General features: G+C 40.9%; 2 protein-coding genes across 4 annotated transcripts in view; one reads left to right on the top strand and one right to left on the bottom strand.

The window, feature by feature from the left end:
* LOC311094060 (E3 ubiquitin-protein ligase TRIM39-like) overlaps positions 1-26,102 on the top strand; it is a 43,073-nt gene that overhangs the window by 5,193 nt on the left and 11,778 nt on the right. Inside the window, exons 1-6 of one of the 3 annotated variants that reach the window (XM_084131793.1) lie at positions 20,370-20,526; positions 21,506-21,582; positions 21,739-22,274; positions 22,386-22,475; positions 22,611-22,844; positions 22,936-23,074. In XM_084131793.1, the coding sequence (XP_083987919.1) occupies positions 21,516-21,582; positions 21,739-22,274; positions 22,386-22,475; positions 22,611-22,844; positions 22,936-23,074 (1,066 nt within the window). In that variant the 5' untranslated portion in view covers positions 20,370-20,526; positions 21,506-21,515. Of the gene's footprint in view, positions 1-100; positions 191-293; positions 528-618; positions 758-1,578; positions 1,606-1,760; positions 3,460-20,369; positions 20,527-21,505; positions 21,583-21,738; positions 22,275-22,385; positions 22,476-22,610; positions 22,845-22,935; positions 23,075-26,102 lie in introns of those variants that run through there. The other 2 variants (XM_084131791.1, XM_084131792.1) reach the window with 2 other exon arrangements.
* On the bottom strand, positions 7,933-11,287 carry LOC311094068 (rap guanine nucleotide exchange factor 5-like). Its single transcript, XM_084131807.1, has 5 exons — positions 11,087-11,287; positions 9,782-9,872; positions 8,375-8,425; positions 8,181-8,268; positions 7,933-8,050 (listed from the first exon to the last, which is right to left on the bottom strand). Exons 1-5 carry the CDS (start codon positions 11,161-11,163, stop codon positions 7,968-7,970), a joined length of 390 nt encoding a protein of 129 aa, XP_083987933.1. The 5' UTR covers positions 11,164-11,287; the 3' UTR covers positions 7,933-7,967.

Raw genomic sequence — 26,102 nt, 5'->3', positions numbered from 1 at the left:
AGTACTAACAATACTAAAATATTTCACCTATAAATTAAAATTGTCATTATTACTCACCCTCATCATGTCATTCCATCAATCAAATTTTCTATGTTCATAGACTCAGTTGATAATTCAAGACACACAGCAGATGATCCAGGACAGATTCAAGAAGATTCAAGACATCAAACACTCAGCAGAAGTCAGAAAAGTGAGTAATGCAGTTGCTTGCTGGATGTCTGTACTCTGTAATATGAACTGTGCATCATGCCCACAGTACAGCTAATAATGTGTTGATTGTCCTGGTTGAGCAGAGAAACACAGAGAAGGAGAAAGCAGCCCGTGTGGAGCTCTTCACTGATCTCATCCGCTCCATTGAGAGATGTCAGACTGAACTGCTGGAGATGATGGAGGAGCAGCAGAAAGCAGCAGAGAAACAGGAGGAAGAGCTCATTGAAGAGCTGGAGCAGGAGATCACTGAGCTAAAGATGAGAAACACTGAGCTGGAGCAGCTCTCACACACTGAAGATCACCTCCACCTCCTACAGGTCAGTCAACATCTCTCTGATCAATGATAATGCAGTATATGACACCATAACACTCCCCATGCTGAAGGATTTCTCCTCTCTCCTGCTGTAGATTTACTCATCCCTGTGCAGCTCTAGAAACACCAGGAACTGGTCTGAGATCAGTGTGAAGACTGATGAGAGTCTGGAGACTCTGAGGAGAGCTCTGACTAAACTGCAGGACTCTCTACAGGAGAAACTCACGCAAACTGGTACAGCAATATCAAATACACCGTACAGATACATATATTTATCATCTTTTAATATCAGTAATGAAGAATGAGTCTGTTAAAGCTGAAATAAGAGAAGTGTGTGATCATGTGTTTGTGTCTCATTATCATCACAGTTCTTCTTGAAGAGAGCAGGTCATATTCATCTCTAATTTCAGGAAACATGCAGTAAATTCATCTTGAACTAGAAGCTTCATCACTGTAACCAGAACCTTGAGGCTTTAGTAAATCTGTGAACACTTTTAGATGAGAAACAACAGAAAGAAACATTCATTTTCTGACATTTTCAGTCTTTTCAGCTGTTTCATCTAAATGTTGTGATTATATGTCAGATAAAATCAGTTTAGCAGAAGAAAATCAAATCGATAGACATCATGAATTTAAGATGCAGATTTGTTCTTTTTTAGAGGAACATTTCTGACCTGTATCAAACAGCTTCGCAGTGCTGGGCTTCATTTTCACTTTCTCTAAGGTTATTTTTATAGTGTTGTCTTTGCTGAATAACCACAACACTAATACACTCCAAAACTGAGATGAATAGCATTAGGCATAACAATATCTAAAATAAAAAATTCATAAAATGTTTCACAAAACATTCCCAAAGATGTTCTAAAAAGGAGGAATATTTCGAGCTCAAACACAATAGGAGTTCAGGGATTCTCTAAATATCAGCAGAGAAACATTGATCAGATAAAACATGATGTTGTTCACAATTCTTTAAATATAACCTTAAATCTTGTCTATAATTCACACATAAACATGTCAAAGATCTGATGGTGTTTTATTGTCATGTGTCTCTACAGAACTGAAGAGGAGACAGCAGTATGCAGGTACAGTGTGCTGTCTGCACTACACTAGATTACATTCAGATACTCACAGCTTCATCACTGACCGACAGTATGATTAAACACTGATTACATATTACAAACATCATCACTAAATATCTGTATTGTGAATTTGTGATTCATATTCTCTGTTTTCTCAGTGGATGTGACTCTGGATCCTGATACAGCTCATCCTAAACTCATCCTGTCTGATGATGGAAAACAAGTGAGACATGGAGACATTAGACAGAAACTCCCAGACAAACCAGAGAGATTTGATAAATGTGTAAGTGTCCTGGGAAAGGAGGGATTCTCCTCAGGGAGATTTTATTTTGAGGTGCAGGTGAAGGGAAAGACTAAATGGACTTTAGGAGTGGTCAGAGAATCCATTAACAGGAAGGGATCGATCACACTGACTCCCAGTGATGGACACTGGACTGTTGTTCTGAGGAATGAGAATGAATATAAAGCCTGTGCTGATCCTGATGTCTCTCTGTGTGTGAGAGTGAAGCCGCAGCGGGTCGGTGTGTTTGTGGATTATGAGGAGGGTCTGGTCTCCTTTTATGATGTGGAGTCCAGCTCTCATCTCTACTCTTTCACTGATCAGTCTTTCACTGGGAAACTCTATCCATATTTTAGCCCGGGCCTTATAGATGGAGGTAAAAACTCAACTCCACTGATCATCACTCCTGTCAATTACAATAAATGAATTTACTGCCGTAATATATGAAATACACAATGAAAATGATTTATATAATTACAAATCTAAACATGTTTTGCTATATTTTCATAATTTGTTTTTCATTTGTTTTTTTATAATTCTAGCTATAATTGCAAATTAAAAATAAAATGCTTGTTTAACAATTTTATTTTAAATTTTTCTTAATTATTCATGCCATTGTTTTCTCCCATCTCAACCTGACAAAGTGAAAGTGTCTGTATTTTTGTTTTTATTTACATCAAAATAAACCAAACTATGATAAAATTGATAAAGTATATCAAAGCTGTTTCTACCATTTCAATCACAAAATGATCTGTGATAATACTGAGGTAAATCAGATGTGAATTCCTCAATATATATCACTGTATGATTATTACCATATTCATACACAACACTGTGGATCTTCAAAACACCATGATATTATGATCATGGTAAAAACAGAAAATTAAAAAGGAGGAGAAGAAGAAGAAGAAGACGAAAACGAAGAAGAAAGAAGACGAAGAAGAAGAAGTGTGTACGTGAATTAGGTTTCATGCATGTTAAATTGTCTACGCATGTGTGAATCATGTTTTTTGCGTGAATTATAATTGAGACTTTTCTGCCTCTATATTGGAATATGTGGTGAGCTGGAACCTGCTTATGTTACGCAGTACCGCAAACATCCAATAGGAAAATTCAACTGCAGTAGCCACCGTTCAACCTGAAGAGGGCAGCACTCGTTTTTACACCATATATTGTAGAATTAAAACACTTTATACCCAAATGTCAAAAAAGTTACTCGAATCAATGAACAGCACTAATAAAGCCCCATTCTTACAGATCATTAACTAAAAAAAGTTGGTTTAGGGTTTAGTTACCCTTTAAGTCCACTATTCTTAATGAATTTTATTCTTTATTATTTGACCAGATCCTTGTTTTATGTTTAATAAGTTGCAGATTGTAAATTCATTGCATATGTTCTGTAGTTCTCTTTGTAGTTCATTCCTTTCCTGTTTAGGACAAAATAACAACACATGATCAACTGTTCCCTTCACTTGGCAAATTTCACATTATCCTGAACTGTGTTTCCCTATTATGTTCAGTGTAGAATTAAGTTTTGTATGGCCCATCCTTAGTCTTAATAAAATTATCGGATCTTCTCTACTTTGTCTTGCCATGTTTTGTATATTAAAACAACTGTCTTCCAGTTTTACAGTTTTACCAATTTCATTGCCATATCCGACTGCAAGCTTCTTTAATCATAGCTTTTCCCTCCTTCCTACTTAAAGAAACTGTTGAACACCCCCAGAACACTATACGACACCGACACGTGTCACATGGGGTCATTCTGTGATACTTTTGTGTCTTTTTTAAAGCTTGATGCTGGTTGCCATTCACTGCCATTATATGGAAGAATTTCAGATTAAATAATGATGAACACAACATGATTTCTATATGATTAAAAATATGATTTATTGGATGAAACAAACAAGAGAAATAAAAAACTTTTTCTATCTCATCAATTACTATATAAACTAACTTCACTTTTATTTGCACTGATATAGCAAGATGTCCTCTTTTAAAGACAACTCTTTTCTTCTTGCCGTGTAAATGCATTTAAATTCTTAATATTTTTCAATCCTGTAATATTCTGTTCGCTACTGATGTCACACTTTCATGGGCATGTGCTCCATAGATATTCCTAAACTCTGTTTAATGTACTGTGTGTGTGTGTGTGTGTGTGTGTGTGTGTGTGTGTGTGCGCGCGCTGTAATAAGGATTAAACATTTTTACTTAAAGGGATAGTTCACTTTGAAATTAAATTTTGGTATGTTTTAGCTTACCTCAAGGGCATCCAAGATGTAGGTGTCTTTGTTTCCGCAGTAGTTTCAGTTTTGATATTTTTAGGTCAAACCGTTCTTCATATAATGCAGGTCTATGGTCACCACCTCAAAGAGCATGCACAGAGAAGTCCAAATTAAACAATGTAAGTACACATTGATGACCTAAGACACGAAACGAGCGCTTTGTGTGAGAAAACGAACAGTATTTATATCGTTTTTACCTCTTGTACACAACCACGTCCAAGTGATCTGAGGGCGCACGCGTTCTGGCTTAGTCTGCGCAAGCGCCGGAAGTGATTTCTTGCGCGTAATAAATATAAAAACGATATAAATACTGTTCGTTTTCTCACACAAACCGCTCGTTTATACGACTGACAGACAAGAACGGTTTGACTTAAAAATATCAAAATTGAAACTACTGCGGAAACAAAGACACCTACATCTTGGATGCCCTTGAGGTAAGCTAAAACATACCAAAATTTAATTTCAAAGTGAACTATCCCTTTAAAAAGTGTTCATTGCTGTTTTCAGGTTAAAAACACGCTCCTTTACACCTTGTATGAACTAGTGATTAATAAAGGACCCAGAAGCATTATTCTTAAACATAAAAAAAGCTGAATCATGCAAACAAAAGAGGAATTAATGACAGAATTCAGAAAATAGAAAAAAATAATTACAGTAATTAAAGACTGCATGTAATGTTACATAAATCTTTTATTGACATTTGCCTTTAAACATTATTGTAAAAATGCAGGTTATAGAAAAGACGTGTGGGTTCTATAGCAACAGACTGTAAATATATTGCTTTGAATCTCTGTGTTTTTTTAACATTAAGTCTTATATTCAGAGCATATCTATATTTACATTTGCAGATTACAACAACACCCCATAAATGTTCATAATCTCAGTGGCTTTCTGTCCTGCTTTTGGCGACGGCAGGTCAGTCCAGTTTCTTCCCTATTCAAATCCATTACAGCACAAGATCAGCCACAATCCACAAGCTTTAGGAGAACAGCAAACCTCAAAATACTTCATTTACCCGAGAGAATCTCACAAAAACTGTCAGAAATGAATTAAGACTCAATCTGAAGATCTAGTCTGACCAAATTAGTTAGGGCTAGTCCAATCTACTTTCTTATGTTACTTACTTAAAGTTATGACCAGTCTTGAGGTAAAAAATGAGATGATTAACTTGTAGGTCATATTTCACCCCAAAATGTAAAAAAAAAAAAAAAAAAAAAAAGTAGCCTATATAATTTTATTTTATTTTTTTTACAAAACTGCATAAATATGATTCATACTATTTTATTATGACATAAATAAAATTAAATAGGTTTTAAGTACCTAATTAAAAAAAATTCTCGCATTGTGACATTATTTTCATGACAATTAAACACACCTTGCAGTTCTGTTTGTTGTATAATTATATTATTATTGTATAATTAAATTATATTTGTTGTACTGAATATAATTTGATAAATAAAATAAATGTAAACAATAAATAAAATAAAGGATGTTTTTCATTTCTCATGTATGACTCCTCGGGGTGAAATGAGTGACCCAGACATTTTTTGTGAGATTCACCAAATCATCGGACAGCCAATGTTTTATCATCATCATCTCTATCTGTTCTGCACATCTGGAAACATCCCGTCAAACACAAAATAACACAAGTGCTATAGATATATATCAACAAAAGCTCTGTGTCGTCTATCACAGGACGTTCAGGTGAGATGTTCGCACGTCTGTGAACAAAATGTGTCAGTGTGGAAACAGATGAAGCTCAGATTCAGACGTCTGTGGCCTAAAAACTCGGACTCTTTCCTGAGCTCTTCATTTACAAATCCATAATTCCCTTTAATTAAACAAATCGAGAAATCAAGTGATGTAATCAACTCAGATTTTGGCATCAAATCCAATTTTAGAAGTAGTTTTGTTCTGTGCACTGGATCGATCACGTCAGAACAGATCGGGGTTCAAGGCTTTTATAAAACATTTCACAATATTAAAATCCTCTCATATTGCATTGCTCTCCCATAATAGTGCTTGGCACAGAAACGTGTGTTTGCAAATGACCCAACTTATTTTTCTTTACATTTACAAACGTATATACATTCTTACACGATAATGTACAAACAAAGATGTAAGTGCAAATACAATATGCATGCATGCCACTTTAAAATCTCGTTCAAACTGAAACGAGTTTCACACCAGAGCTTCAGAACTGCGAATATAAACGACTGTATCCAAACGAGAGCGAGTGAAGGGCAAAAACTGCACGAAACGAACATCTTCAAGAGCCTCGACCACCGAACGGACCAAGAAATAATGACTGTGAAATAATACTGTCAGGTCACTGTAGAAATTACACTTCAGAAAAGCTTCAGTCACCGGTGTGTCGTGGGAAAGACTGGCTGTGTCACATCTGGACTGAGCTCAAACTGGAAACATTCAATAATATGAGGAAACTCAACATCATCATAACAAGATTCAGTAGAAAGTGAGTACTTGGCCCTATATGACATCATCATGACCTTTGACACCAGTTGTGTTTGTTCGTTCAGTCTGAGTTTACACTGTAGGGCCGGGCGATATACGCTTTGTTTATAAAATATCACATATTTATAAAATGAAGCAACATTGTGATGATTTTATTTGGCCATTGAGTTTCTTCTCTGATTCTTTTCCATGAATCAGTCGAACTGATTCAAATCTCAAGTCTCAGTCTTTTATATGTTAATATTGCTTTTAATATTTATACATGTGTTGTTATTTTTTTTCTCTTGATTTTTACTGTATTTTTCTTCTTGCATTAAACATTTTCAATGTAACTGGCAACAGTTTCTATTTGGTTGGAATTACTAAAAGAAATCAGCCTTCAAATCTATTTCAGAGCAAATATATAAATACTAATAAATACCGAACATGTTCAAAAGGCTGAAAAAAAAAGTATATTTATATATTATATATATTTTTTTTAAATCAAAATATTAAAATATCGCCCAGCCCTAACTGTCCAAGTAATAAATTGATATAGCCTATAAATATGGTCCAGAATGCTGGTCGCATTACAACAAAACATCGCTGAAAAGTTTACGCTTCTCCTGTGGACAGGAAAACAAGCTTTTATCGACTTCTCGATGATCTATTTTTGACATTAAGAAATAAAGATTTATTCACATCAGGAGAACACAGGCTGTGTGTTCAGGCAGACTGATGTCCTGATGGACTGTGTTCTCACTCATCTGGCTGTGAAAGAGCTCTGTGACGGAGGAGGAAACACACTAATATCCACTATCAGTGTCCGTTCAGTCTATATATATGGTTCAAGGAACAAAACCAGAGTTTCAAAGTGAAAACATTAAAACATTATTTGTAAATGCTGGTAACTGGTTAATAATGTGATTTTGTTCTGATCATTTTTCACTAAACCAAAGACCAAAGTTTTTTTTTTTTTTATTACATTTAGCAAATATTATTTAGCAAAACATCTGCATAAAAATACAGTTTCTGCTCAGAATGCCGAAAAGAAATCACTTTAAATTCCTGATATTAAGACATAATGTGTGTTTATATTAATCATACCTTATGAAATATCAACCATGTGATGCTTTCATTTTGATTAGTAAAAACATGACATGTGTAAATGATGTTTGTGATTGGACACTCGACCGGAGGAAACACTGACCTGTCTGATCAGTCTGACAGTGGCGAATGAGTCGGAGGTGTCGGCTATCATATGCTGAAAACACACACACACACACACACACACACACACACACATCAACAACACATCTCAGTGAAGATAACACATCTGAAGCCTGTCAATCACGGACACTCACCAGCTTCTCGAAATTCACCAGATTATCATGAAATGTTTTGTTCCCCTCATGGATGAAGGTGATATCTGAAAACCAACAGAGATCACAACATCACGAGACCAAGAAACAAATCACTGGCCATGCGATGTATGTGTGTGTGGTGTATGTGCGTGGTTGTGACATCACTTCCTGTCCACCAGCGGGCGGCTCCTGTACCTTTGAGCAGCAGAGGCATGAAGGGGATTTTGGGCGGCTTCATCTTCTTGAAAGCGTCTCTGTAGGCTTTGTGATTCATGGATGGATCCTGAGGAAGAAGACGGATGAATCTCTTTATGATCATATGTTGACATGGAATCAAAATCAGCCATATTTATGTGTGTTTTATGTTTATGTGACTGGGTTTGACGTACCGTCAACAGCTCAAGCTCAGAGAAAAGCTTCTTGAATTTCCCGGGAACTTTCTGCAGGAAAGAGAGCGACAGAAACTGATGAGCAGGAAAGTCATCATCTTGTTTAAAGTCATTATGAAATCAAAATGGACAATTCTTATTTTCTTAATGGAGTATTGCAGTGTTTATTATAAATGATTTATCCGTGCACATCATTATTTTTTAAATTCATGTGCCGTCGTGATCTTGAATCCGAATCACTTTATCCTCCCTCTGGCAGCTCTTCTCTTCTCTGATGATAAGGGCGGGGCAACTTGTCACTCACATGAGATCAGCCAATAGCAAACCACAACCATCCAATCAATTCCCAATGAACGAAATCAAGCCCCGCCCACATTTGTTCTTGATCCAATAGGGCAGAAAAGACAGTTGCAGTTTCGGTTTCATGCTGACTTTTGTATTGTTAACTTGTTCACCCTTAAACTGTGTTCAAACCAGAGCAACCAGCGATGAATCCTCAAATCTCTATAGTTCTCATGTTGTGCTGGTTGGTCCAAACTGTATATTAAACATCATTAAACATTGTACACTGCAAAAAGCTTTTCTTACTTCTTGTCTGGTTTCCAGTCCAAATATCTAAAAATTCTTAAAGGGATACTTCACTTTAAAATGAAAATTCTGTCATCATTTAATCACCCTCAAGTTGTTTCAAACCTGTATGAATTTATTTCTTCTGTTGCACAGAAAGGAAGATATTTTGAAGAATGTCAGTAACCAAGCAGTTAACTGGAGCCATTGACTTCCATAGTAGGAAAAAAAAAATTACTATGGAAGTCAATGGCTCCAGTTACCTGTTTGGTTACTGACATTCTTCAAAATATCTATCTTTCTGTGCAGCAGAAGAAAGAAATTCATACAGGTTTGAAACAACTTGAGGGTGAGTAAATGATGACAGAATTTTCATTTTAAAGTGAAGTATCCCTTTAAATCAAGATGCATTTGCTAGATAAGTAAAATTAGATAAGCAATGATGTCTTGTTCTCTGGGGGAATTAATCTAAATGAAGTGAGTTTTTGCTGAAAACAAGAAAAATGATCTGTCCATGGGGTAAGAAAAATAATCTTAATTTCCCCAAAAAACAAGACAATATCTTGCAATCTGAGTTGATGGCATTTTCCTACTTTAGTAAATGCCTCTTGATTTAATAATTCTTTTGATATTTAGACTGGAAACAAGACAAAAATACTAAGTAAGAAAAGCATTTTTGCATTGAATATTCTGTGATTTTGCCTCTGTTCACTTTCAGCATGGAGAGACCAACTGTTTGTAAAGTAAACTAGTGTCATCATCATCATCACACCTGGTTAGTACAGGGTGAGCATGTGTAGAAGTGTGTAGAAGTGTGTAGAAGTGTGTGAAGTGTTTTACCTCCCACGTCTGGTTGAGCCGGCTGACGGCTGCGGTGTTTAAACCCATGATGATGGCAAACGAGGAGTTCAGGTTCCTGTGCGCTTTACAGCTGAAACACACACACACACGAGTCAGTCACTGCCTTCCAGACACAGAGAGTTTAAACACCCACACAGAATAAAACATCATACCAGAACCTCTCTGACTGACTAATAAAGATGTTAACCGCACATAATCTGTTCACACAGTCTGTTCACTGAGCGGCGGATGCATGTGACACACACACACACACACACACACACACACACACACAGACAAACTTTGGTTTATGGAATCAAATCATATATTGATTTTTTTTAGTCTGACAAACAGCAGGTAAAGTATTTTTGGTTATGATATTTTGGTTTGATAATTGCTCTTTATAACTTAAATACCATTAACTCATTCTCAAGTCAGAAACAATTAGAAAACTATAATACATTTGCAAACAAATAAATATGCAAAAAAAACAGCAATTACAACAACAAAAAATATTGAAAATGATAATAATATAAAATATTGTATTCTTGTAGTTATATGAAAAAAAAGTGATATTTATATTTATATTTAATATTACTTTATTAAACAAAAATAATCTGTCATAAAAGCAGTATTATCATTTTTAATAATAAAATAATATCTAAATAAAATATTCTATATTTGTAATATCAATTTAATTTTATTATACACAATAATAACCCATATGTGCCTCAAAAAGCAGTATTATTATATTTTAAATGAAATATAAACTAAAATAATAAACTAAAATGTAAAATTTTAATATATCAATATTTTTTATTAAACATACGAGTAATCAGTATCTGTCAGAAAAAGTTGGAATTATTGTTGTAATGATAAACTATTACACACTAATAAAATATTTAATATATTAAATCAATATTATTTTACTAAACAAAAACAATCAGTATCTGACTATCTGTCATAAAATCCAATATTATTTTTAGTAATAAAATATAAACTAAAATAGTAAACTAAAATGTTTTTAAAATATTTAAAAACAATCACTATGTAATAAAGCAGTATTATATTGTTTTAATAATAAAAATATAAACTAAACTAATAAAATGTTTTACATTTTTAATATATCATTTTATTAAAGATACAAAAAAATAATCATTATCAGTCATAAGAAGCGGTACTGGTTGATCAAAGCAGAGCTGCATATTCCAGTGTGCGTTCTGATTCATGTCTGTGCAATAACCTGTATTTAATACTTGAGTACAGATGTGGATCCTGACAAACACACTCGGAGCGGAGACTCACTGAGCAGCGATCTTGATGAACTTCTTGAGCAGCTGGACTCGTTTCCCGAGCGAGGGGCACAGCAGCACCTCTGACATCACCCACTGCTGGACCTCGTTACAGCGCTGCAGCAGGAACTCTAGCGCCACCGTGTGGCCAGTGCTGGCCTGACGACTGAACGTGTAGAAGATCAGCTCTTGCTGAGAGAGAGAGAGAGAGAGAGAGAGAGAGAGAGAGAGAGAGAGAGAGAGAGAGGTTTAACAATACCTTTATTTATAAATTTTTACTTCACAATTTTCAACAATATAACCACTACTATAAATATATTTGCATTCTTACTATTATAAAACCTCCTTAAAAAAACTCCCTTTAACATCTTTCAAAAATTTAAAACAAATTGATCCTCATGTAACATACATAACACTTCATTAACACACCATATATCACAAAAACCAAATAAATTATTTGTCAACCTATAATATGCTAATTCAATCTTAAGCCTCCCTGCTATAAGCCGCTTGCAAATCTCTTTAGGATCTATAGTTGCCAATTGTAAACCTTTGTTTTTCCGTGTTTTCCACACTGCCAGTTTAGCCGTTCCAATCAGGTCATTTAATAAACACATTTTTTTTTCTTTTTGAAAATGTAAATTTTATTCCTCCAATAAACACCTTATCTGAAAAAGTCTCATCAAATTTCCTAAACCAGCTCCCAAGCAATTTAAAAATGCCTTTTAATCTCTCACACTTCAAAAACAAATGCTCCAAATCCTCTTTTTCCCCACAGAATCGACATTCCCCCTTTACAGCTGTATTCAGGTGTGCCACATGTCCGTCTGTTGCTATCGGCCCATAAATAATCCTCCACTGCAGATCTCCCGAACGCTTCTCTACAGGGGGTTTATATAGGGCTCTCCACCTGTCTCTTATCAGGAAGTCCGGGCTCAACAAATCTGGCCACTTGGAAACTTTTTGTTTTCTCAAAGAGTCTTGATGGATTGTTTTTACTGTGACGTTATACAGTTCTTTCTTTGACATGCTTTTAAAGGAATAAAACTGAGGATTCTTGAAGGATAAAATGGCATCCACCAGTTCTTCTTCATCCTCCTTTATTGCTGGAGAAATGACCAGTTCTGGAAACTGCACATTATTCCCCATGTCCTGGGTATTCTCAAGTCTTTGTGCAATAAATGTTCTGTATCCACTTGGTAGTACATTGTAGATTTCTTCCTTTAGCTTTGACACTAGATGTGAAGATCTCAAGCCCGTTGCTTCTTGAAGTATATCAATCGATTTCCATCCATCTTCATTCAATAAATGATCCAGCTTTACGATTTCATTCCTTAATAAACATTGTCGTATAGTCACAGAAGACAGCAGTCTAGTTTGAATCAGCGGATTAAAAAAAAGTGGCTCCTCTGGTGCCCAAAGTTCCAGATTGTCCATACTCCGTTCTGTTTTTATAACAGTTTTCCATGTTTGCAACATAGCTCTATAAAAAACAGTGAGCTCAGACAGGTTAATCTCGTCAAGCTTCATTAAAAATAGTTGTTTATCAAGTCCAAAGCCACCAACTGTCCTCATGATCACACTTGCAGTTTTTCCCCAAAGCACATCTTTATCATACAGAAATCTCTGTGCAGCTTGTAGCCTAAAAGCACGGATTCTGTTTCTCACATCCACCAGTCCTTGGCCACCCTCTTGTACTGGTAGGTATAATACTGCAGCACGCAACCAATGTTGTCCATCCCAGGAAAAGTTCACTATTGTCCTTTTTATATTGGAGATCAACTCTTCTGGTGGCTCCATGACAACAGTCCTATGCCACAGAACAGAAGCAGCCAGATTGTTTACTACCAGAACCCTTCCTCGATATGACAATTGTGGTAATAGCCATCGCCACTTCGACAATCGGGCAGACACCTTTTCTATCAAACCCTCCCAGTTTTTCTTTTGAAATTGTTCATTTCCAGAGAAAACACCTAAAATCTTTAGTCCGTCTTTTCTCCATTGCAACCCTCCTGGAAGTTTTGGAAAATTTTCCAACTTACCAATCATAAATCCTTCACTTTTTGTCCAATTAACCTTAGGAGGCTTTTTCATATAATTCAATAATTTTTGTAAAAATTTCAATGTCTTCTTGTCCTGTAATAAAAACCGTAACGTCATCTGCATAGGCTGATAAAACCACCTTATAATGACCATTAACATGAGGGATTAAAGTTCCATTTAAATTCCTCCTCAACCTACATAATAAGGTTTCAATAATTAGGCTATATAATTGTCCAGAAATTGGACAACCTTGTCTTATGCCTCTTGTCACCGGTGTTGGAGCACTTAAACCACCCCCTACTTTCACCATCACATAAACATTAGAGTACAACAACTGAATATAAGAAATAAAAACATCACCAAATCCATAACTCTTTAACACTTTAAATAGGTATTCGTGATCAACATGATCAAACGCCTTTTCTTGATCTAATGACAGCACTCCTATATCATTCTTATTATTCTGATTAAAATCAATTATATCTCTCACTAAGAAAAGGCTATCTATAATAGATCTCTTAGGAATGCAATATGTTTGATCATTTTTTATCAACAAATCCAGACAGTGCTTTAGTCTATTTGCTAAACACTTCGAAAAAATCTTATAGTCCAGACACAACAGAGATACTGGTCTCCAGTTTTTGGAAGCAATGACAAAACTGCTCGACGACAACTTATTGGAAGTGAATTATTTTTGATGCATTCTAAAATTACTTCATATAAATCTGGTCCTATTAGGTCCCAGAATTTAGATAGTTGCCTCGTAGCCTCTGTGAACTCTTGAAATGTGATTAAATCGTCCAATGCTTGCTTTTGTTTTTCTCCAAGCTGAGGTAACTCTTTAAGCAAGTCTTCAGTACAGTCAATGTCACAACTCTCAGCTCTTTATAATTGTCTATAAAACTCTCCTGCCAGTCTCCTCATCTCTGTAGGATCTGATGTAATGACGAAGATGGCACATCATCTTTTGTTGGACATTTTTTCTTTCAAGGTTAAAAAAGAAAGTACTTGGAGCATCCATTTCTTTTATGGAAGAGTATCTTGATCTTATCAATGCTCCTTTTGCTTGCTCATGTAGGAGAAAGCTCAGCTCTTGTCTTTTCTTATTTAACCCATTACAATTTACAGCTTCATCATTATTTACACAACTTGTCTTTCAATGAACTCCATATCATTTTGTAAAGCTTTCACTGTTGCTTTCAAAATAGTTGATGAGTGGAAAGCATAGTTTTGACAAAACATTTTTATATTTGTCTTGCCCACATCCCACCATTGGCTTAGGTTTTCAAATGAATTTCTATTCAATTTCCAAATATCCCAGAACAATTAAAAATTTTCACACAAAAAAAAAAGAAAGAAATTCCTGTAATACCTTAATGTTAAAAATCCAGTAATAATTAGATCTGAGTGTCTTTTTCAAATTAACATCTAATATAACCATGTGATGGTCTGAAAAACCATTAGGTCTAATAAAAGTATTCATCACCTTATTGTTCCATGTCTTTTTAAAAATAAAACCTATCCAATCTCGCTCCACTAATTCTATTATCAACCACTCTTAACCATATACTGCTTTACTTCTTCATTTCTCATTCTCCATACATCTGTTAACTGGAATTCATTGATAACTTTTTTTAATGCATCACTTGACTTATTATGGGGCTCTTCTCCATTTCTATCAACAACATAGTCTATTGTACAATTCCAATCACCTCCAAGTATTAGACAAACATTATCATCATATTTTCGATATTTTCATGTTTACGATCACATTTCGTAATTCCATAAAAAATTCCAGCCTTTCTGGACCATTATTAGGAGCATAAACATTAACAAATACAAATACAGATTCTATTCCTTTATACTCAATTTGTGTTAATAGTAATCTTCCTTTAACAATTACTTCTACCTTTAAAATATTGACACTTTCAAAAAATAAAATAGCTACCCCAGCACTATTTCTTGTGTCTTGACTCAAGGCAAAATTTCCTTTCCACCATAATCCCCATTCAACTTCATTATCAGTGTTGTAAAAAACCAACATTAACCTTTTCTATTCTTAAAAACTCTGAAATCTGTGCTAATTTATTCTTGTCCCTACCTCCATTAATATTTAATGATCCCACTCTCCACACATCCATATAGAGCAGTGGTTCTCAACCTCTCCTGCAGGGACCCCCTGACAGGCCATGTTTCTGTTTTAACCCTGAAATGGCACACCTGATTCAATTAATGAGTATAGGAAGAGTAGGAATTAGTCACTTAATCAATTAGTCAACTACTCGTTAAGCCTTTAATTATTTGAATCAGGTGTGCCATTTCAGGGTTAAAACAGAAACATGGCCTGTCAGGGGGTCCCTGCAGGAGAGGTTGAGAACCACTGATATAGAGAAATAAGAAATAGACAGAAACTGAAAAGAAAAAGCACAGAGTAAGAACACCACTTGTGATTTGTTCATGTCAAATTTTTTTTTTTTCTTCTCCTCAATTTCAGCCGGAATCTTTTCTTTTTATCCAAAACTTCATAGCTCACTGTTTTTTTGCAGCCACAACACTGATTTTATAAATTTGTCCACATCTGGAAAAAAATGTTCTACCTCTACAACTTTACCAAATGTTATATCAAGAAAGTCATTAATTTCCTCTAAAGAGTACATGTCTTCTATCACTTGTGACCCAATGTCCGAAAACTCAGAAAGTGCATCTTCGTCTCTCATTTCTGCATCACCAGTGATCTCACTTTTACTTCCAACATCATTTTCTCCACTACTTGCAACATGTTCCATATCTTCACTCCTTACATTGTTTACAACCGTTCCTGCTATTTCATAATTCACAATCACACTTTCCTCAATTTGGTTGTCATTTTCTTCATTTAATCCAACAGCTTCCTCAGCTCCCTGGGTCTCATTTTCCTCTACAACTTCCTTGGTTCAAGAAATTCTGAGTATGGGTGTGTCATGTGTATTCCTTTATGTGAGACTTTATGAATAATCTACGCTGTTCGGCCATACTACAGAAATAAGTGCTAACCATGGCGATTCCAGTAACGATCAATTGGCTATGTTTTGATGAACTTGAGACGAATGACATTAGATGAAGTTACTGTAAAAACAATCATTTCAGGAAAAACGCTGTGTAATAGCCTATATGTGCTGCTAAATCTAGGGAACGAATTCTCTATTCAGAGCCACCGAATCACGAATACGAAAAAACTGACTCATTGTGCAAGGCCGCTTTACTTTTTTTTCTTTACATCTGTTGTTCTCTGAACGCCCCCGTTGAAAACCATACTATACACTATATTCAATGTAATAGCTAGCCTAACATTAACATATAGATATAAAGCCAAAAGTGGTTTTCATTACTTCAACGAAATTATTATTTGGTTACTTACCGCACAGATCAGAGGGAAATAAAAGGAAAAAACTATAAAGACTTCTAAAAAAAAGAATAAATTTCATGAAATCAAACATTTTTTTCTTGATGATTTTCTTTTTTCACCATGAAACACGTCTAAAGTTTAGCTGCCAGCCACGTATATTTTTTATGATTTTAAGAATCCCTCCTTGAACTGCCACCTTACCATGGTGGAGGGGTTTGAGTACCCGAATGACCCTAGGAGCTATGTTGTCTGGGGCTATATGCCCCTGGTAGGGTCTCCCAAGGCAAACAGGTCCTAGGTGACGGGTCAGACTAAGAGCGGTTCAAAAACCCTTATGATGCAAAAAAAAAACGAGGACCGTGACGTCGCCCGGTATGGCGCAGCCGGGGCCCCACCCTGGAGCCAGGCCCGGGGTTGGGGCTCGTATGCGAGCGCCTGGTGGTCGGGCCTCCCCCCATGGGGTCCGGCCGGGCTCAGCCCAAAGGAGCGACGTGGGGCCACCCTCCCGTGGACCCACCACCTGCAGGAGGGACTGTAAGGGGCCGGTGCTAAGTGGATCGGGCTGCAGTCGAAGGCGGGGACCTAGACAACCCGATCCCTGGACGCGGAATCTAGCTCTAGGGACATGGAACGTCACCTCTCTGGCGGGGAAGGAGCCTGAGATTGTGCGTGAGGTTCAGAGATTCCGACTAGAGATAGTTGGGATCACCTCTACGCACGGCTTGGGCTCTGGAACCACACTCCTCGAGAGAAGATGGACTCTTCACCACTCTGGAGTTGCCCATGGTGAGAGGCGGCGGGCTGGTGTGGGCTTGCTTATAGCCCCCCAGCTCAGCCGCCATGTGTTGGAGTTCCCGCCGGTGAACGAGAGGGTCGCTTCCCTGCGCCTTCGGGTCGGGGATAGGTCTCTCACTGTCGTTTGTGCCTACGGGCCGAACGGCAGTGCATAGTACCCGGCCTTCTTGGAGTCTCTGGGAGGGGTGCTGGAAAGTGCTCCGACTGGGGACTCCGTCGTTCTACTGGGGGACTTCAACGCCCACGTGGGCAGCGACAGTGACACCTGGAGGGGCGTGATTGGGAGGAACGGACCCCCTGATCTGAACCCGAGTGGTGTTCTGTTATTGGACTTCTGTGCTAGTTACAGCTTGTCCATAACGAACACCATGTTCAAGCATAAGGGTGTCCATCAGTGCACATGGCACCAGGACACCCTAGGCCGGAGGTCGATGATCGACTTTGTGGTCGTTTCATCCGACCTCCGGCCGTATGTCTTGGACACTCGGGTGAAGAGAGGGGCGGAGCTGTCAACTGATCACCACCTGGTGGTGAGTTGGATCCGATGGCAGGGGAGGAAGCTGGACAGACTCGGCAGACCCAAACGTACTGTGAGGGTCTGTTGGGAACGTTTGGCCGAATCTCCTGTCAGAGAGATCTTCAACTCCCACCTCCGGCAGAGCTTCGAACAGATCCCGAGGGAGTCTGGAGATATTGAGTCCGAGTGGACCATGTTCTCCACCTCCATTGTCAACGCGGCCACTTGGAGCTGTGGCCGTAAGGTCTCCGGTGCCTGTCGAGGCGGCAATCCCCGAACCCGGTGGTGGACACCGGAAGTAAGGGATGCCATCAAGCTGAAGAAGGAGTCCTATCGGGCCTGGCTGGCTTGTGGGACTCCTGAGGCAGCTGATGGGTACTGACGGGCCAAGCGAACTGCAGGTGGTTGTGGAGGCAAAAACTCGGGCCTGGTAGGAGTTCGGTGAGGCCATGGAGAAGGACTATCGGTCGGCCTCGAAGAGATTCTGGCAAACCGTCCGGCGCCTCAGGAGGGGGAAGCAGTGCCCTACCAACGCTGTTTACAGTGGAGGTGGGCAGCTGTTGACCTCGACTGGGGATATCACTGGACGGTGGAAGGAATACTTCGAGGATCTCCTCAATCCCGCCGTCACGTCTTCCATTGAGGAAGCAGAGGCTGAGGGCTCGGAGGCGGACTCGTCCATCACCCAAGCTGAAGTCACCGAGGTAGTCAAGAAACTCTTCGGTGGCAAGGCACCGGGGGTGGATGAGATCCGCCCTGAGTACCTCTAGTCTCTGGATGTTATGGGGATGTCTTGGCTGACACGCCTCTGCAGCATCGCGTGGCGGTCGGGGACAGTGCCTTTGGACTGGCAGACCGGGGTGGTGGTCCCTCTTTTCAAGAAGGGGGACCGGAGGGTGTGCTCCAACTACAGGGGGATCACACTTCTCAGCCTCCCTGGGAAAGTCTATGCCAGGGTACTGGAGAGGAGAATCCGGCCGATAGTAGAACCTCGGATTCAGGAGGAACAGTGTGGTTTTCGTCCCGGTCGTGGAACACTGGACCAGCTCTATACCCTCTACAGGGTGCTGGAGGGCTCATGGGAGTTTGCCCAACCAATCCACATGTGCTTTGTGGATTTGGAGAAGGCATTCGACTGTGTCCCTCGCGGCATCTTGTGGAGGGTGCTCTGGGAGTATGGGGTTCGGGGTCCTTTGCTAAGGGCTATCCGGTCCCTGTACGACCGGAGCAGGAGCTTGGTTCGCATTGCCGGCAGTAAGTCAGACTTGTTCCCGGTGCATGTTGGACTCCGGCAGGGCTGCCCTTTGTCGCCGGTTCTATTCATAATTTTTATGGACAGAATTTCTAGGCGCAGCCAGGGGCCGGAGGGGGTCAGGTTTGGGGACTACACGATTTCATATCTGCTCTTTGCGGATGATGTTGTCGTGTTGGCCTCATCAAACCAGGACCTCCAGCATGCACTGGGACGGTTTGCAGCCGAGTGTGAAGCGGCTGGGATGAGAATCAGCACCTCCAAATCCGAGGCCATGGTTCTCAGTCGGAAAAGGGTGGTTTGCCCGCTTCAGGTTGGTGGAGAGCTCCTGCCTCAAGTGGAGGAGTTCAAGTATCTTGGGGTCTTGTTCACGAGTGAGGGAAGGATGGAACGGGAGATTGACAGGCGGATCGGTGCAGCTTCTGCAGTAATGCAGTCCCTGTACCGGTCTGTCGTGGTGAAAAAGGAGCTGAGCCGCAAGGCGAAGCTCTCGATTTACCGGTCAATCTACGTTCCTACTCTCACCTATGGTCATGAGCTGTGGGTCATGACCGAAAGGACAAGATCCCGGATACAAGTGGCCGAAATGAGCTTTCTCCGCAGGGTGGCTGGCCAATCCCTTAGAGATAGGGTGAGAAGCTCGGTCACTCGGGAGGAGCTCAGAGTAGAGCCGCTGCTCCTCCACATCGAGAGGGGTCAGTTGAGGTGGCTTGGGCATCTTTTCCGGATGCCTCCTGGACGCCTTCCCGGGAAGGTGTTCCGGGCATGTCCCACCGAGAGGAGACCCCGGGGAAGACCTAGGACACGCTGGAGAGACTATGTCTCCCGGCTGGCCTGGGAACGCCTCGGTGTCCCCCCGGAAGAGCTGGAGGAAGTGTCTAGGGAGAGGGAAGTCTGGGCATCCCTGCTTAGACTGCTGCTCCCGCGACCCGGTCCCGGATAAGCGGTAGAAGATGGATGGATGGATGGATTTTAAGAATTACGAGTAAAGTAGATAAACAAACACAAAAAGGCATACAACAGTGACACATTTAAAAGTTAAACAACATTTTTTTAATATTTAGGCTACAGATTGAAACGCACTTTGCAGCTTTCTTATTTTTCAAACCCAATATTGTGTCTAGGTAGTGTAAAATTTCTGCTCTTAAAATGAAAAATAAAGGCTTGTTTCCTCCAAATTTGCACTTATGAATACTAAATTTCGCTAACAGAAGAAGCAGATTAATTAAGTAATATTCCTTATGAAAGGATTTGTCATAAGAGAAAAAAACAAATAACACATTAATCAAATGTGTGAATACAGGAGGAGTTCTGACATCACTGTAGTTCAGAGAGATTCAGAGAAAGTGAAAACAACTTGATCAACAACAATATGGACGCCTGAAACGATCAACCTCTTTAAACTACAGAATATTTATTGATCCGTTCAAAGAGTCTTGTGGACACATCTGATCCTCACAGGTAAGAGATAGAAATATAAGAGAGATTGTGCTGAACAGGTTTCTAATGGAAGTGATCTGGTTTAGTAGGTTTATGTCAAACAAAAGTTGAACAGAACCAGGGTCTGTTTGCATAAACTGCTAAGACTTGTCTTACAAGTTAATCAAATGTTTTTCTTTAAGACTGTTCATAACTTTTTTAAGCCAGATACATGAAAACATAGATTGGTCTAATTTGATACCGAAAAGTAAGACCGGTAACCCCTAAATAACTGTGATTTGGTTCTTTAGTCTTAACATAATAGTTGTTTATGCAACTTCCCAATGCAAGTTTAATCATGTCAAATACTCACTCAACTATTTTAGTTGTTTACTGCACTGAAATGGTAGCTATCAGAATTGTATTTAATGTTATTTGATTGGTTGTGACACAAAGTTTGGGCTTTCTTTAATTTTAAAGACTAAAGAAACAGGAGCATAAATGACCCTTATACAGACACTGACAGAAAAACCTGCTGAACCTGTTACACAGTTTTGTGCACAAATGTGTCAAACACCTTATGAAGAGTGAAGAAAGTATGACTGAATGCAGACACACTTGACAAGATGAAATAATACTTACATCAGATTATTTTGTCAAAAAACATTTTCAAAAGAAGTTTATGTTAATATTGTTTGCGTTTAATATCAACACCAAATGTTTAGTTTTTTATGACACTCACTGTTTTGAAAGGAACTTTTCTCCTACAAATGTTTACTGCGCTGAAATGGTATCAGAATTGTTAATACAATTTGTTAATAGCTTTACTAAACTATTTCATTTAAAATAAACTGCAGCTGAAAATCACATTTACTTAAATCAAAATTAAATGTCTCTTGGCCATACAAAATATATGTTAATTTTGGGGGAAAGGTTATCTGTGCTGTCCTTTAATGTGAACATTATTTCCTATTTAAGATTATTCTGTTATTGTTTTCTTTTGCCTTGAAACGGAATAAAGAGGTGAAAAAATGGCAGAATCTTTCCCACCATCAACAAAAAAACGAGAAAGGAAAGGGAGTATGAGTGTTCCTCCATGTGAGTCAATAACCCACTCAAATCTATCTTATATTTTATCTTGAAAATAGCCTCGCATTGGTTGGAATTAAGCTCTGCACATTCTGGACATTCTCTCAACAAGATTTTGACTTTAAACTAATGCGGGTGATTTATCTTCATCATTTCTCTCTCCAGCGATGTCTTCCTCCAGCGGTCCACTGACTGAGGAGCTTCAGTGCTCTATATGTCTGGACGTGTTCACTGATCCAGTCACCACTCCATGTGGACACAACTTCTGCAAGACCTGTCTGAATAAGTGCTGGGACAACAGCCAGACCTGCAACTGTCCATATTGTAAAGAAACATTCAAGCACAGACCTGATCTCAAGATTAACACCACACTCCGAGAGCTCGTAGATCACTATAAAAAGAAAAGTCCTGAGAAAAAACCTGAAGTTCTGTGTGACTTCTGTGAGGAAAGAAAGCTGAAAGCCCTGAAGTCGTGTCTGGTGTGTCAGTGCTCTTACTGTGAAACTCACCTGGAGCCTCATTCGAGAGTGGCAGGTTTAAAGAAACACAAACTGATCAATCCTGTGAGTAATCTGGAGGACTATATATGTCAGAAACATGAGAGACCTCTGGAGCTGTTCTGTAGAGATGATCAGACTATCCTGTGCCTGTCCTGCACTGACGGAGACCACAGGAACCACAACACTGTTTCTTTAGAAGAAGTGAGTATTAAAAGGACTAACAATACTCAAATATTTCACCTATAAATTAAAATAATTGTCATTGTTATCCTCATCATGTCATTCCATCAATCAAATTTTCTATGTTCATAGACTCAGTTGATAATTCAAGACACACAGCAGAAGATTCAGGACAGATTCAAGAAGATTCAAGACATCAAACACTCAGCAGAAGTCAGGAAAGTGAGTAATTGTGGTTGCTTACTTGCTTGCTGGACACATGAATTTAGACATAATTAATGTCTGTACTCTGTAATATGAACTGTGCATCATGCCCACAATACAGCTAATCATTTATTGATTGTCCTGGTTGAGCAGAGAAACACAGAGGAGGAGAAAGCAGCCCGTGTGGAGCTCTTCACTGATCTCATCCGCTCCATTGAGAGATGTCAGACTGAACTGCTGGAGATGATGGAGGAACAGCAGAAAGCAGCAGAGAAACAGGAGGAAGAGCTCATTGAAGAGCTGGAGCAGGAGATCACTGAGCTAAAGATGAGAAACACTGAGCTGGAGCAGCTCTCACACACTGAAGATCACCTCCACCTCCTACAGGTCAGTCAACATCTCTCTGATCAATGATAATGCAGTATATGACACCATAACACTCCCCATGCTGAAGGATTTCTCCTCTCTCCTGCTGTAGATTTACTCATCCCTGTGCAGCTCTAGAAACACCAGGAACTGGTCTGAGATCAGTGTGAAGACTGATGAGAGTCTGGAGACTCTGAGGAGAGCTCTGACTAAACTGCAGGACTCTCTACAGGAGAAACTCACGCTAACTGGTACGACAATATCAAATACACTGTATAGATACATACACTCTAAAAACTCCTGGGTCAAAAATAACCCATAATGACGTCGCAAGCTCCCAACGAGATCGGGAAGACGTTGGTCGGGTAGCCTGTCGCTATGCTGTCTCTGTCCCTGCCCGGAGCGAGGCATGCCGATCCACCTACTGAGCGAGTCCCTGCAGGGGGAGGGGCTACTAGAGGAACAAACCCGCCGACTTCAGAGTTTATTGGCCAAGTGGCAACACGTCTTTTCCACCCATGATGAGGACTATGGGTGCACCGATATAGTCAAACACGCTATACCTACCGGAGACGCTCCACCCAGTCGAGAGCGGTACCGCCCGGTACCCCCGACTTTATATACAGAAGTCCGGGCCTTACTAAAAGGAATGTTAGGACGTGGAGTCATTCGAGAGAGCAGCAGTCCATGGGCCGCCCCAATTGTCCTAGTCCATAAGAAGACGGGCTCTTGGAGATTTTGCGTAGACTATCGCAAACTGAACTTGGTGACGAAGAAGGATGCCTTCCCCCTGCCCCGGATCGAGGATTCCCTTACGGGGCTGACCAACGCCAGCTGGTATTCCACCTTGGACTTGGCGAGTGGCTACTGGCAGGTGAGAGTGGAGGAACAAGACCGCGAGAAGACTGCCTTTACCACCCCCTTCGGCCTGTTTGAATGGGACCGTATGCCCTTCGGCCTCTGCAACGCCCCTGCGACCTTCCAGAGGCTTATGCAGCGATGCCTGGGAGGGCAGCTGATGGACTCCACCCTGGTCTATTTAGACGATGTGATCGTCTATTCCCCCGACTTCAATTCCCACTTGTCACATCTGGAGCAAGTCTTCCGGGCAATGGAGCGGTACGGGCTGAAGCTCCAGCCAGGGAAATGCCAGCTCCTCAAAAGGGAGGTTCAGTTCCTGGGGCAACGAGTGAGCGCTGCAGGGGTGGCCGTCGATCAAGAGAAGGTGTCCGCGGTGCAGGGTTGGGTCCCACCGAAAACCGTGAGGCAGGTGCGATCCTTTCTGGGATTCGTCGGCTACTACAGGCGCTTCATAAAAGACTTTTCAAAAATTGCAAAACCCCTGAATCAGCTGTTGGCCGGGGCTGGTGTGTCACGGAGCCGGAGTTCCCCCACCATCACCTGGAGTCCGGAGTGTGAGACCGCCTTCCACCAACTTAAGCAGGAGTTGTTACAGGCCCCCATTCTGGCTTATGCCGATTTCACCCAGCCTTTCATCCTCTACACCGACGCTAGCAACAGCGGATTGGGAGACGTACTGGCCCAACGACAAGATGGAGCGGAAAGGGTCATTGCCTACGCCAGCCGGAGCCTCCACCCTGCTGAACGGAACGATGCCAATTACAGCTCTTTCAAAATCGAGCTGTTGGCCCTGAAGTGGGCTTTGTGTGAGAAGTTTAAGGATTACCTGTGGGGAGCCGAAGTACTGGTGGTAACCGATAACAGTCCACTGGTGCACCTCCAAACCGCGAAGCTAGGGGCGGTGGAGCAGCGGTGGGTGGCCCAGCTCGCCAACTTCAACTATCGGCTACAATATCGGCCAGGCCGAGAGCACATAAATGCCGATGTCCTGTCCCGATTACCACCAGCTAGAGAAGGGGGAACTCCAGGGCCAGAACCAGAAGAAGGGCTGATGGTGGGAGTAGTGGAAGCACCTGGAACACGAGCGGAGGGAGTACCAGTAAGTTGGGGATGGGACCCCCGTCGATGGAGGGAACGGCAAGAACAGGATGCAGGGTTGGCTACCCTACGTATCTACCTGGAGCGGAACAAACTCCCTGGGGTGGAAGAACGACGGGAACATCCGGGGAGAGTAAGGAAGCTTCTGGGGCAGTGGAAAAGATTGAAGTTGCGAGATGGTGTGATCTGCAGGTCCGTTCTGGACTCCAGGACCCACGAGCTGGTATCCCAAGTGGTGGTGCCTGAAGCCCAAATCCAGCCGTTGCTCCAGGCCTATCATGACCAGCTAGGACATCAGGGCCAAGAACGGACGGTGTCACTACTGCGCCGGCACTTCTTTTGGAGTGGGATGGAAGAGTCGGTGGGGAGGTATGTACAAGGATGCCCCCGTTGTACGCTGTTCAAGTCCCGGCGAGACGTGAGGGCCCCCATGGTCCCAGTGAGACCTAGAGCCCCGTTGCATATGGTGGCTATGGATTTTCTGACCTTAAGTCGCCCTACCGATCGCTACCAGAACATCTTGGTAGTTACCGATTTATTCACCAAATATGCCTGGGCCATACCAACCTTAGACCAGACCGCCACCACCACTGCCAGTGCTCTATGGAGACACGTCTTCCAGCCCTTTGGATGCCCTGAGACGCTCCATTCCGACCAAGGGCTGAACTTTGAGTCCCGTGTCGTCCAGGAGCTATGCAATCTGTACGGATGCCGGAAGACCCGCACCACGCCTTATCACCCACAGGGGAACGGGGGGTGTGAACGTTTTAACCAGACGCTCCTGAGTCTGTTAGGGACATTGGATGCGGACCACCAAGGGTACTGGACGGACAGTCTACCGGCCCTGGTACAGGCCTACAATAACAGCATCCACAGCACAACGGGGTATGCCCCTACTTTCCTGATGTTTGGGAGACATGTACGTCTGCCCACGGATCTGCTGTTAGGGACGGCTCCAGCTGAGGCCCCCGCCACCACCACCGAATGGGTACATCGACACCACCGCCAACTCCACTCTGCCTACGACAAGGTATCTAAACATCTCGATGTAGCAGCCAAGAAAAACAAGCGTTTGTACGACCGCACTGCCCGAGAGGCCCCTTTGTTGTCCGGAGAACGGGTGCTGGTGCGGGATAACCGGCGCCAAGGGAAGGGGAAACTTAGCGACCGGTGGGAGACCACCCCCTACGTAGTGGAGCAACGGCAGAGGCCTGACCAGCCCGTGTACACCATCCGTCCCGAGGGCAAGCCCGGCCCCGTGAGAGTCCTGCACCGAAACTTTCTGCGCCCCTGTCCCAATTACCCGAGACAAGAACCAGA

The sequence above is a fragment of the Abramis brama genome (genome assembly GCF_963993115.1).
Source record: "Abramis brama genome assembly, chromosome: 12".
In the NCBI taxonomy this organism is placed as follows: domain Eukaryota; kingdom Metazoa; phylum Chordata; class Actinopteri; order Cypriniformes; family Leuciscidae; genus Abramis; species Abramis brama.
Note: the sequence above shows the minus strand (reverse complement) of the source record. Positions and strands in the feature narration are given on the sequence as shown.

Bases quoted from the DNA above. Each gene is read 5' to 3' on its own strand.
- LOC311094068 (XM_084131807.1), bottom strand. From the start codon at position 11,163: ATGTCAGAGGTGCTGCTGTGCCCCTCGCTCGGGAAACGAGTCCAGCTG. The intron at 9,873-11,086 runs GTGAGTCTCCGC...TGTGTGTTTCAG, and splicing joins TTCATCAAGATCGCTGCTCA to CTGTAAAGCGCACAGGAACC. The intron at 8,426-9,781 runs GTAAAACACTTC...TCTTTCCTGCAG, and splicing joins GGCTCAACCAGACGTGGGAG to AAAGTTCCCGGGAAATTCAA.